The sequence below is a fragment of the Coturnix japonica genome, chromosome 2 (assembly GCF_054131305.1).
Source record: "Coturnix japonica strain WE chromosome 2, WE-NBRP24, whole genome shotgun sequence".
Classification (NCBI taxonomy): Eukaryota; Metazoa; Chordata; class Aves; order Galliformes; family Phasianidae; genus Coturnix; species Coturnix japonica.
The window spans coordinates 10,647,415-10,659,980 of record NC_140664.1 but is presented as its reverse complement, the minus strand read 5'-3'; the positions used below and the strand labels follow the sequence as shown (position 1 = coordinate 10,659,980).

The 12,566-nt window shown below is 44.2% G+C and overlaps 1 protein-coding gene across 1 annotated transcript; it reads right to left on the bottom strand.

Moving 5' to 3' along the window:
- Positions 1–892: 892 nt before the first annotated feature.
- KLHL38 (kelch like family member 38) lies at positions 893–6,425 on the bottom strand. Its single transcript, XM_015856293.3, has 4 exons — positions 6,265–6,425; positions 4,245–5,614; positions 2,718–2,823; positions 893–1,935 (listed from the first exon to the last, which is right to left on the bottom strand). Exons 1-4 carry the CDS (start codon positions 6,284–6,286, stop codon positions 1,649–1,651), a joined length of 1,785 nt encoding a protein of 594 aa, XP_015711779.2. The 5' UTR covers positions 6,287–6,425; the 3' UTR covers positions 893–1,648.
- Positions 6,426–12,566: the final 6,141 nt, after the last annotated feature.

The following is a 12,566-nucleotide window of genomic DNA, read 5'->3' as shown; positions in this document are numbered from 1 at the left end:
AGGCTTCCGAGCTGGGAGACGAGTTTGGGTTCCCACTCATTTCTTGTTGGTTTACTCAGATCCTTAGAAGGAAACCGAAGCAAAAACCACTGATACAAAAACAGTTCTCTTTCTCAAAATGTAGAGGAGACAATGGGGACTCCTCAACACAAAGCCCATACAAACAAGAATAAACATTTTATTTTGCATTGTTAAAATAGCATTCAATGTGCAAGTCCTCCTTCCAACCCCCAGCTTTGTTAACTATTTTTGTTGACCTTCTGCTTCTGGAAACAGATTTACAAGAGGATATCACAGAGGCTGGAACTGGTGTCCTGCAGCATGGTAATGGCCACGTGGCTGTGCAGCCTTCTGTGAAGAGGAGGGTTGAGTGTGGTTTCCTCAAGCCACCCTGTGCTCTTGGAAAAGTCCCATTTTCTTCTAAATATGAGGAAAATGGTGTGTATTTTATGCCATTCTTATCCTAGATGATGATCACCAGAGCAATCTTAAAAGCTCCTTGCTATCTCAACAAACTTACCAAGCCTGATAATCTGACAGCAGTTCAGTATCTGATGATTGATCCTCTGCCATAAAAATACTGGCAGAACCTCATTAAAATACTGGTGGAGCCAGAGCTGCTCTGCCAAGTGGCAAACTTAGATTTGCTCTTCTTGGAAAGCTGGTTTCCTGTCACTGGCAATGTCTCATTGCTGCTCTCCAGTGGTTTGGAAAGAGGAGAAAGGGAAAAAAATGTTCCACCCAAATACATCATCTCTTTTACATCTCTTTTCCTCCATGTGCTCTCTTGTAATTACTAATTTCAGGAACACCATCAGCTGAAGATCTTCCTGACCAACCCTACTTCTATCCCCACAGCAAAGGAAAAAGGGAAACTTCCTTCAAAGCAAGATACTCCCAAAAAGAAGCCGCAGATAATCTTTATTTCCATTGTCCCTTCTCCTGCTCCTTTGGAGAGCAGGCAAATGAAACAAAAATATTCACTGCAACATGAAAGAGAGGTAGCTCAAGGAAATTAAATCTGCATCTTGTAATGTAAGCATTTAGATCAAAGTGTCAGCCTTTTAATATATCAGTTTTCTATTGATACTGGAAACATTAAAAGTGTCTATCTTATAAGATGTTTACTGCTAATGCAGACAGATGCTTCCAGGCTGGCTACACATTCAGAGCTTGGGACTTAATATTCAAAATGGTGCTGCCACTGGAAATAGAAAACTTGGTCGGCTCCAAGCAGCAAAGGGCCATGACATGCAGCTTAGTAGTTCTGCTTCTTTGCACACTAACATAAATGCAGGTTACCCAGATTTTACTTCCTCTGGAGGCACCAGCTCTCCTATCTGCCTTTCATTTCAATGTCTTTGCAAAGCGAAATCCTGCTCTTACCCAGTCATTTTTCCTGCTTTTTCTTGCGATTCCGGGTAAGGCCTTAAGGCAGGATTTTAGCAGTACCACATGCAGTATTGGTCAGATGAATATGGCATGAGCATGAAGATCATGAATTTTCTGGCAGAGTATTTGGGGAATAATCAACCCCACTAGAACCTTCAAGAACAAGAGTTGGTGGGATTCCAGGAGGATTCCCTGTGCTCTGTGCAGAGCAAGGAGGAGGAAAACAACAAACATCCTGGGAGGTACAAAATGTCATTCAGAGAAAGTTAGAACAGGGTACACACTGGAGTGTGAGGCACCCATGGTCAAACAGTTTGTGTGGCAGATTTCCTTTTGGTGTCCATGTGTCAGTCTCTGGGTCATAGCAGTCCAAGGAATCTGAATCTTCAATGACATTGTCCACAGTGAGACATCGTCCTCCTGTAACATACAGCTTGTTCTTGATGACAGTGGCCCCGTGATGCATTCGCCTGTCCCTCATGTCGGCACATCTGACAAACTTGTTGCCTTTTGTATCATAAGCAATTATTCTCCGAGTGTACCCTAAATGCAAAGACGGAGGTAGAAGAGACAGACACACATTAGGTTTAATGGCTCAGTTTATACTGGTAGATAATTTGGCAGAACTAAATATCTAATTTGGGAACCCTCTTGTTTTCATCCTGTCTCCTATCACCTTGTCATCTAAGGCTCAGTGAGCAAGGGTGGCAGTCAACCTATCGAACACGCTTGGAGTTTACAGTTTTCCATATGCACTTTTATACATCCTCAAGCATTTCTCTTTGCTCAAAATGCTTCTAGACCTTCACTGAGAAATCCAGAAACTAATAGTATGGGGGAAGCCAAAATGGTGCTGTGTACTCGATAGTGTGGTCCCTCTGCTGCTTATTCCATTCCTATATCCTCCGTGTCACTTCTGTGTTGCCAACTATGCTGGCAGTTCAGTGGTTGGCCATTCCACTGAGGGGCAGTTCAACCACACATCACTGAGAGGTAGGGGCTGGTATGGGTCATGAGCAATGGAGTGCCTGTAAATAACTTGTCCCCACCACCTCCATGGCCCTGAGAGCCCATGAGAGATGTGTATGGAGACTGAGCATAATCCACCTCTCCCTCACAAGTGCTGTATGCTGTTGCAGCTCATACATGACTTTTGTTCCTACAGCTTGGTAGCCATATTCAGCATCAATGCTTCTTGATGACACAGCTGGCTGCCACTCTGACAATACCTGGCCAAAGCAGAGTCATCCTAAGCAGGAAGCATGCAGAATCCTGCAGGGTCTGTACATGGGCAGGCAGGAGGGTGGGTGAAAAGGAGCCCTTACCTCCCACGATGATAATCTGGTCTCCAATCACAACAGCTGGTGCACAGACGTTCTTCACTACTCTGGTCTCCATCCGAAACCACATGTTCCTGGAGACATGATAAACCTGACAAATAAATAAAGATGCACACACAGCTGTTTATGTTGCTTTTTGACTGGCAATTGTAATTACAGAGAAACTGAAGGTTTTTATTTTGTCTTAATGAATACAATCCACTGGCTTGAACTGCTGGGAATTTTTCCCCACTCCTTTTTTCCTCGTATGTCCCCTTGGAAAGCATTTGTGTTCCCTTGGATGGTCTGCTCAGCACGCACACTAAGGCAGAGAATTTGCCATGTACATGCTTCTTCACTGAAAGTCTTCCTACGGCCACTGAATTGCTGTAACTGCTGGCTAACAGCCTCCCAGAAGTCAGGTCACATCCCTTCATTTTCCCATTTTTCTGTGTAGTTCTTCCTTTCTTCACTATTTCCTGGGCAAACCAACTGCAATTTCACCTAGCTCTGCTGGCAGCCTGTGTTTGCCCTGCTGCTATATTTGTGCTGTTGTGTGGTATGCACTCAGGTTGGCAAAGAGACTTGTTGATGGGACTTAGAGTGTGATATCTAAGTCATCAATTTATGTGAGAAAAAGAACTGCTGCCAGATGATGATCAGTCAGTCATCTGTATATGGGTGACATAAACTTTTATGTCACGTCATTCGCTTCTCAGCACAGCAAATATCTTCAGGACATCTCCCCACATTGATAATCACATTTCCTTTGCCTTGATAATTAAGTATCATAATCATTCTAACTAAGTATTGCTCAAGTGCTGGCTGCCGTCTTGGCCTTTAATGATGCTTCTTAATTAAACTACCTAAAGCAGTGAAAAACACTCAAGTGGAAAGTAACATTGCATCACTAAAGCATCAAATCAGATAAGGAAGGATTTAATCTCTTTTACTATCCTAATATAGCTTAACTACCAAAAGCAGGCAGAGAGCCAGCAACATGTGGCAGACTTTTAACACAACTGTTTATGTGAAATAACTGTCAGTTTAAGCTTTGGCCTTTTGATGAGTGAGAGTCTAATTGCTCTAATGATCTCAAACTGACATCTTTGCTATCATTGCAAGGAAACAGATGCACAGCTGAGACCCCAGCTTAGCTGCAGGCTGGCCAAACAGCAAGCACTGATTTGGGTGAGTAGTTGCAGATGTGGAGGTGGCCATGGGGTCAGTTACTGCCTGCCATTGCAGCATCCATGGGAGCTCCCAAGACCTCTATATGAAATTCTCATGTGACAGAGCCAGCGCCAGAGGAAGGGCCTCAGGCCTTATGTCTGAAAAATATTTAGTGGAGAAAATGAAAGAACTACAATGCTCCTTGGAGACAAGACTTATTTGAAGCAATGTGTCAACTCATCCTGCCTGTTGCTGCAACTCATAAGGAAGTTTAGTTTTGGAACTGACTTCTTTCATCAAGGTGATGATGAACCACTGACTTGGTTAAGTAAAACTGCCTATGTCAAGGAGGACTGTTACCTGGATAAGCCGGACAGGGTTTTGCATAATGTCTTCTCCCCCAAAGAGGTACACCCTCTGGTCTTTGGCAGCAACAGCAGGGTGAAGGACAGCAACAGGCATGTTTGCCATGCTCTCGCAGGTGTTGTAGATGCTGTCATATCTTTCCACAGAATTCAGGATTTCTTGGTTTTCACCAATTCCACCAAATGATAAAATATAATTTTTATATGCCAAGCTTCTGTGGGAATAACGTGGAACTAGCATAGGCTCAACCAACCTCCACTGATTGAGTTTGAGGGAGTAAATGTAAATATTATCGCTGACTGGACTTTTCTTATTGCTAACAGGCATCCCTCCAAGCACATAAATATTACTGTGTAAGCTGACTGCAGATGCTTTGTACAGTCGTACAGGAAGTTTGGCCAGGCTTAGCCATTGGTTGGTCTTGTCATCATACAGCAGGACATCCCTTGTGGTCTGCTGGTTGTCCTTCCTGCCACCAATGATGATGAGGAACTCTTGGTTGGAGTATCTGCGAGGAACGTGTACCATTGGCTTAATGTCAGGTGCATTGGTGCTGTACAAGGAAAACATCTGTCTCCGAGCTGACTCGAGAATGCTCCTGCAAGTGGGTGAAGACTGAACAAGAGAGTCATTGGCAATGAAATGGAAAAGGAAAGTTGGATGGACGTACTGAAGCCGGACCATCTTGAACAAGTCTTGGATGTAGCGTTGTCTTGCCTGGAGGTCATGCCGGATCCAGACCATCAGCGTCTCAAAGACCTGCTCCTCCTCCCCACAGAGCTCATCATCCCCCAGGTAATCGAGGAGCTCCAAAGGACAGAGATCCTTGAGGTCCTCAGAAGAGGCCACTTCAGGAAAGCATTTCAAAGCCATAGCCTTGGCTTTCTTATTCAGGCTTTGGCAGTTCAAGATTTTTGCCAGTCTGATCATGCTTAGACAGTTGTCAGGAGTCATCTTATCTTGGAGGTAGGCAGAGCAGGCCTCAAACAGCTTAGCGTACTGCAGCATGGATGCTGTCTCCAATAGGTACAAGACATTCTCAGCAGATATGAGAATCTCCCCTGTGTAAATGTAAAGGATAATCTGGTCCAAAATTTCAGCATCAATGCCCTTCAGGGTGACTTTAGCTTGGCGACTCTCTTTGAAGTTATTACAGAACATTGCCTTGAAGTACGGGCTGCTGGCAGCCAGCACGTTTCTGTGGCAGGGAACTTCAGAGCCCCCAGAGCAGAGGGTAACATCAGTCAGCATCCCGCTCTGCCGCAGCACATTCAGCTGCCTCAGCAGTTCAGAGGAGAAGTCCTGGTCTTTGAAGAGAAACTCCTCAGCAGATTGCTCCTCCATAGCAAAGAGAGAGATGAAGTCTGGACTTGGCAGAAAAAAACAATTTCTTAGCAGCTTTTAAAGAAGTATCCAGCTCCAAGGGAACAAATCAGGACTTTGATGTTGCTCTAAATATTCATTCGCTGTTATGCATAAAAATGGAACATGGGTTAAACGCAGTGGGAAAGTAATAAAGAAGCTAAAAGGTCACAAAGACCCTTTAAAATTTTTATAAATTTATCAGATAGATTGCAGCTCTAGGGTCAGCATTGCCTGTGACTCTGGCAAGAAGCAAAAGCACTGAAGTTATCTCACTGATTTGGGATGAAAGCTGAACGGCCAAAGCAATGGGGAGGTTCATTTTAATCATGTCGAATAAATGCGCTTGGACATTTATTCACTATTTTAAAGTATTAGCCGTTTAGTAACTTGCATCTCTTTCCCCTAGAGTTAGTCATTCCCAAAGAATGTAAATCTGGCAGAGCTGAACTCTGCAGCAGGACTAACTAAACCCTAGAGACTGGGAATCTGCATTAAAACAGTTATTTATTATCTCTGCTTAGCTGTGGTTTTTTTATGTTAATCAGACACACAATGACTAAATTAAGTGCCAGGCAGAACAATCTGATGAGTATTTATTTCATGCCTAACCGCTTAATCTGCAGTGAAATCGTACGGTAGAAATGTTTACCTTCCGATGTCCTTCCCTGCATGCACTTACTCTCTGTCGCTTATTCTCTGCTGAGATTTTCCATAGCTAGAGCCTGGATAAAAACTATAAACCCACAGGACGTTTCTTTCAGTAGGTGAGTGATTCATAGAAGGTGATTTCTGGACGTGTTTATTCTGAAGTCACTTTTGCCGCTCTCAGGAGCTCTGTGCAGGAGCTGCGAGGCGGTGGGGCATTGTATACATTCCAGCGCTAAGAATAGGCACATATGGACTTCTCACAGTTATCACATGTGACACCGCCGTTGCCTTTTGCAATGACCTGGCTGGTACTGAGCATGCCCGGCTGGTGTTTTTCTGGCAAATGTTTACATATAATAAATAGACACGGAGAGGAAAGTTCACTTATAAAAGTCCTGGCTGTCCGTTTGGAAACAGCAACAGGACCCTGTCCTAAATTGCCTGGGAACTTGAGAAGCCTGTAAACAGTCTGCAGCGCCTCGCGCTAGGTGATGCACTGTCACGTATTTTTGTGGAGAAAGCAGAGCCTGCAGGGATCCCAGAGGGATGGACCATGTCTCCACCTGATGGAGAGGTTTTGGGTGCACCTGCCTTTGTGGTCTGCAGTGGTGGGTGTGTAGGTGATCCTGATGCACTGGAACTCTCATGACTATGGCACCTAGAGTGGATAGGCAAGTGCTTTGAGGGAGGTGAGTGGAAACTGGAGCAGTTTGCTGAAGTGAGGGTAGCAGGCTGGAAAAATCACTGCACCGAGAGCCCTAGGCTTCTCATTGCAGACCCCTCTAACTGCAGATGTCTGAACAGGGTGTCTGAGCTTCCCTAGCAGCTGGTGAACTCTGGTCATTACAACCATGGAGTTATCCTGGTCACCAGCAAGCATCACCTATTTTGGGGCAGATGGATGGTCCTCCAGGCAGCTCTGACTCAATCTTCCTGGGCTGTAGGTGTTCATTTGTCTTGGTCATGTGTAGGTGTCTTGTACACTCTTGTTAGGTATCTGAGATGCTGAGCCTAAATCCATCCCATGGGCTTGGATCAGTTGAGCACCATGTGTCCCAGGGGATCCTCTACAACCCCAGATGCCCACACAGAAGGGCTGGGGCTCTAAAAACAGCAGCTTTCATCACAGGCTGTGCCATACGTGTCCTTTCCCAGAGGGTTCATTAAGGAGCCTGCTGATGGCCCAGTGAGGCCAAAAGCCTGTTGAGCCCCAAAGGCTGTTGAGCCCAGAAGGCCCAGTGTCAGCATCAGGCTGGTGTAGGCCTTCCTGGAAGCTGCAGCATCTCTCCCAGTGTGATCAATCTGGTGGGGTGATGGAGGAGAGGGGAAGGAGCACGGGATTACCTCGATGGGTCACTGTCAGGCACTGTGCAGCCTCTTCTTTCTCCTTTAGCAGAGGCTGAGCTGGAGGATGGTGCTGTGCATAACGCCCTCCCATCCTTGCTCACTGCCATTGCTGCCTCCCCAGCTGGCCACGAGCTTGCTGTAAATATTTAGAGCGGCATTAAGAAAGCAAAGGAGTATTTCTCCCTCCTCATCCAAAGAACATTAACTACCCAAACAAAACACCCTCTCTCTTTCTTTCTGTATGCATACGCTCTCGTCACAGCCCATTTTGATGATGGATGCTGCTTTATGCCTCTGGCTCAGGCTCTTTGCTGCCTGTTTAGTTCTGCCTCTTCTTGGCAGAGACTGTGGATTATTTTTTTAACCCTTAAAGAAACAAACAGAGCTCTCTGACTTTACTGTTGACACTGCTTTATGGGGTCGTGGAAGGGTAGGTGGCATGTTCGTGTACTTTAGATACAGATAAATGTGGCATTTATTTAGAAGATCCCAGGCTTGAGAGTTTTGCAGGGTTATGCAAACTCCTGCTGGCCTGGAGTACAGCATGTGCTGTTTAACAAGCTTTCTGCACTCGGGGGGGTGCTGCTTCCTACTCAGTCCCCACGCAGGTCCCTGCCAGCTCTGGGCTGAGGCTCCCCAGCAGTGAGGCTCCCACTGCCCACTGTACAGCTCTCCTTTTTGCCTTCTGAGAGCTTATGGTTTCCTCCAATCAAATGGAGATACTTAGCTAAGATTTCCTTTCTGAATTAAATAAAAATACTTTTTCATGGCACATCCTGTAATGGCAGGACGTGTATGACCCCTGCTTCTGCAGCATACCTCAGAATTTAGTGCATTTGTCCTCATTACCTCTGGTACGAGAGGGAAGAGCAGTTTCTTCTGTGACACCATGGAACTTGTCTAAGAAAGCCTGCTTCTGAGTGAATCCTTGAGGCAGGTTCCCTGGGCAACTGTGCTAGTCACAGACCCAGGTCCACAAAGGCTTTAGTGGTTCTTTTTTTGGGTGATGGGATATTGCATTAACCACAGAGCAAGATATTACACAGATAATGGAGAGTGGTCTGAACAGAGTGCAAATGGGAAGTGGGCTTGTTTGCAGATTATCTCACCCACTGGCACTGTGAAACTCAGTGTCATATGTCCCCTATGCCACTGAAAGAGATGATAAAAACACCAACTCTCAGCAGCCTCAGTTAATGAGAGGGCAATGTCCAGAACATGAAAATGTCTAGCAAGGAATAACCACTCTGCTGCTTTTGAAAACTTGCCCTGTTTCTTCTACTCTCTCTCAAGCGTTTAGAATTACTCCATTTTAGGATTAGGACGGCTGAATCTTTGATCTGACCCAGAGCACATCTTCTTATGTTTTAGTGTAATGGGATGATGAAATGCCTATTATCATGCACTAAGCAGCAGAGTGGAAAAGAGCTGTAATCTAATCAGCCAGCAGGCAGGTGCATGGAGAGGGCTGCTGATGTCAGACAACTTCTAAAACCCATATGCTGATCCTATTACAACTCAGGTGAAAATGAACAAATATGGAGAAAGAACAGCTCAAAACAGAGAGTCCACTGAGCTTATTCAGCGCTACATGTTGCCCTGATGACCACCAGTCCCAGGTACAACTCCTTGACCAAAATTTGTAGTTTAAATAGGCAGGAGGACATGAAAAATAATATTCCTTAATATGGTCTTATTAAAACTGGAAGACATAACAAAGCCAAAGATTATCATTCCTCATTGTAAAAAGAGATAATTAGAGGGATCACAATTAATCAGATGCCATGAGTTGGAGAGCACAGGGAGATGCCCCAGGCAGCAGTGGCAGCTGGCTGTGTTTACAGCATCCAGCCTCATTTGGGAAAGCAGCTGGCACTGCCCAGATACTGCCTGCTCTGTCAGTGTGGAGCTTGGTCGGTGGGCACCTGATGCCATTTGGCTTCTTACAGGCTGGAGGGGAGAGAAATATGAGAGCAGAAAGGAAGGCAAGCTATATGGGGAATTGTTATATTTATATATTACATATTTCTTGCATGGATATATATATAATTTATACTCATAGTGAAAGAAAGAACAAAAATATATCTACACAAGCAAATTAGTATCAAGAGATAGAAAGGGATAAGGACCCTTCTGCTCAACACGTTTCTGAAACTTATCAGCTGATAGCACAAGGATACCTAACTCCAAATGTGATGTCTGGGCCAGACCCATCAAGGAAATGTTTCCTCATGCCCAACAGCTGATTTTGGATGCATTCTGTTACTCCCCGTTGAAGCGTCCTCCCCATGTCTTGTCCCTGTTCAGCCTGAGATGAGTGTAGATTCACGACTTGGTTCATTAAATTGAGAAAGTAGACCTTTGACCCTCTCCTCCTCTAGCTCACTGGTTAACGGCTTAGGTTCACTGAAAGCACCAAAAAACCCCAAGCCAGTAAATAGCAGAGAAGACACTGAAAAGAGAACAGAATCCAGAGAGAAATGCTATGGCTATTTCACATGGTACTGCCAGGTGTGGTCTCCTGCTCACAAACTGCTGTAATTCTCCTAGGGTCACCAAATGTAAGCTGGAGGGACCCTGGGAGACCAGCTACCCTCCACATTAGATCAAGTTGCTCAGAGAATCCTGTTGTATTTTGGAAATCTTGAAAGGTAGACACACAACCTCTCTGAGCAATCATTTCCAATGCTGAACCACTTTCCTGAAGAAGTTCTATTTGATGTTCCTCAGATAAGAAATTATTTTGTTGTGATTTGTGTCAGTTACCTCTTGATCAGAAAGAAATCTGCTAACTTCCTTTTGCCAGCACTAGTTTTCAACTATCTGGTCTTTTTCCAGTTCTGTAAGTCCAGACACCTTTGTGACTCTTCCCTCATTTCTCTATTAACTATTGCATTACTCATTATTTGTTTAGCTTTTCAGTAAGCATGGTTCCACTAAGTACCCAACCACCACTGCTGTCATTCCCATTGGTATGATACTTGGTTCTGAGGTAAGGCTTAGTTTATGGCTTAATTGGGTCTCAATTCAGTTCTGTTTTAGAGGATGAATAAGGAACTCATCTGTAGATACTGGTCTTGGAATCTGAACTCAGATTTTGAACCTGTGACCTGAACTTCTTGAAGAGAGGCATGGGAACAAGTTTTACAGCTTTGAAGACACAGAGCAACTTCACAAGTGTCACCGCCATCACTGCATGTATTGTGTACAGACAGATAGATAAATATAGCATATAATTCAGTAATGACTTTGCCCCAGTATGTGTGGGTGTGAAGATGTGTGGGCTCCCGGCTTGGTTTCAGGCCAATCTCTAATTAAAGAGAGAAAGATTAAGATGAAAGTGATTGTACTCTTCCCTCTGTAGTTAGAATGACTTGCTGGCATTAATTAAAACAGTCTTCAGGCAAAAATAAATGTGTCTGCCAAAGTTACGTGCCTCACATTAAATAAGTACATAGCTGGGTTTAAAGGGTGCTAGAGGTTTCACAGAAATCAATCATATGGCTTTGGGCACTCTTCCTTGAATATTTTAAAACAAATCCTTTGCCTAAACCAGCTCCTTCACGTGCATTTCAGACAACTGCTGGCTTTTCTTCCAAGTACATCATTCGAGAACTGGCACCTGCCAGCTTATCTTGGACAGAACATACAGTGTGACCTCTGAGGTATAAAATATCACCAGGAACATTGGACACCTAAGTAGATTATTCATGTATCCTTTCTATGGTCTCTGGTTACAGGAGACTCATGGCAACAATATCAAGGAGATACGCATATCCCATATCCTGCACTACCCCACTTTCTGGGTCTGAAAATTAAAGACAAAGTCAAATCCAGAATCATAGGGCTCATTTCAGATTCCTCTGATATTTTTTAGGTTGCTAGAAATGTTGTCAAATGTGGATCAGACCCCTAAAGTGCTGGGACATCCTGTCACACCTGTGATATACAGATCCTAAAGCCTCCCATCTTTCTCACTGTTTATTTTGCCCCCCACCTTTACAGACTGTAACTAGATGTCTGAATACCTGAATACTACCATTGTGACATCAATACAAGCAAAGAGAAACAAGTCCAGTTCTTCAGAAGTACTATTTTCAATAGAAAATAGATGACAAAATACCTCAGAGGATGTGGGTCTAAAGGACCCTTTCATAGTGTACTGCACTCAGAAGCACGAAGTGACCAAAGACAAAGAAAAGCTCACACACCCATCTTCTTCACACAGACATTCCTCTCTCTTTCTTCTTTTTTGTCAGACTTTCTGATGTTATTTTATATCTATATCATCTGTCCCAGAATTTTAGGATAATTCAGGATGGAAGGGACCTCGGGTGGTCTCTTGTCCAACCAAAAGCAGGGTTAGCCATGAGATCAAAACACATTGCTTGAGAGTTTTATCCAGTTGGGTCTCTGAAACCTCCAAGGATGGAGACTGTGAACTGCCCTGAGGTCCATGTCTACCGCTGTAGAAGTATGTCCATGATGAGCAGATCCAACTCATGAAATCCCATCTCTTCCATGGACATTTTCCTGTGCCGTATCTCAGGCGTTAGTGCCAGTGTAGACTGCAATTTCTTATCTCCAGTACAGGATAACTTAGAATATAAGTAGGACTGAGAGGGAAACTCACAGACAGGGAAATCATTCCAACCTCTCCTGCTGATAGGAGGATTTTACTCAGAGATTCACTTAAATCATTAATTCACAGCCTACCGATTGTTTAAAGAGCTGTAATAATGGACTGAGAAGAAATTACTACCTATTTTCTCTGGGCAGGACTGTGATGGCATGGCATTGCACCCCTCACACTGGGGAAGAAACACAGAGAAAGAGCAAGGACAATCTTAAGAACAGCACTAAGTCTTAAGAAAGGCAGGAGGTCTATATAGAAGAAATAATGGCAGAAAAAAAAGATTCTTCCACACATGCAGACATAAAGAGGCCAATTTAGAC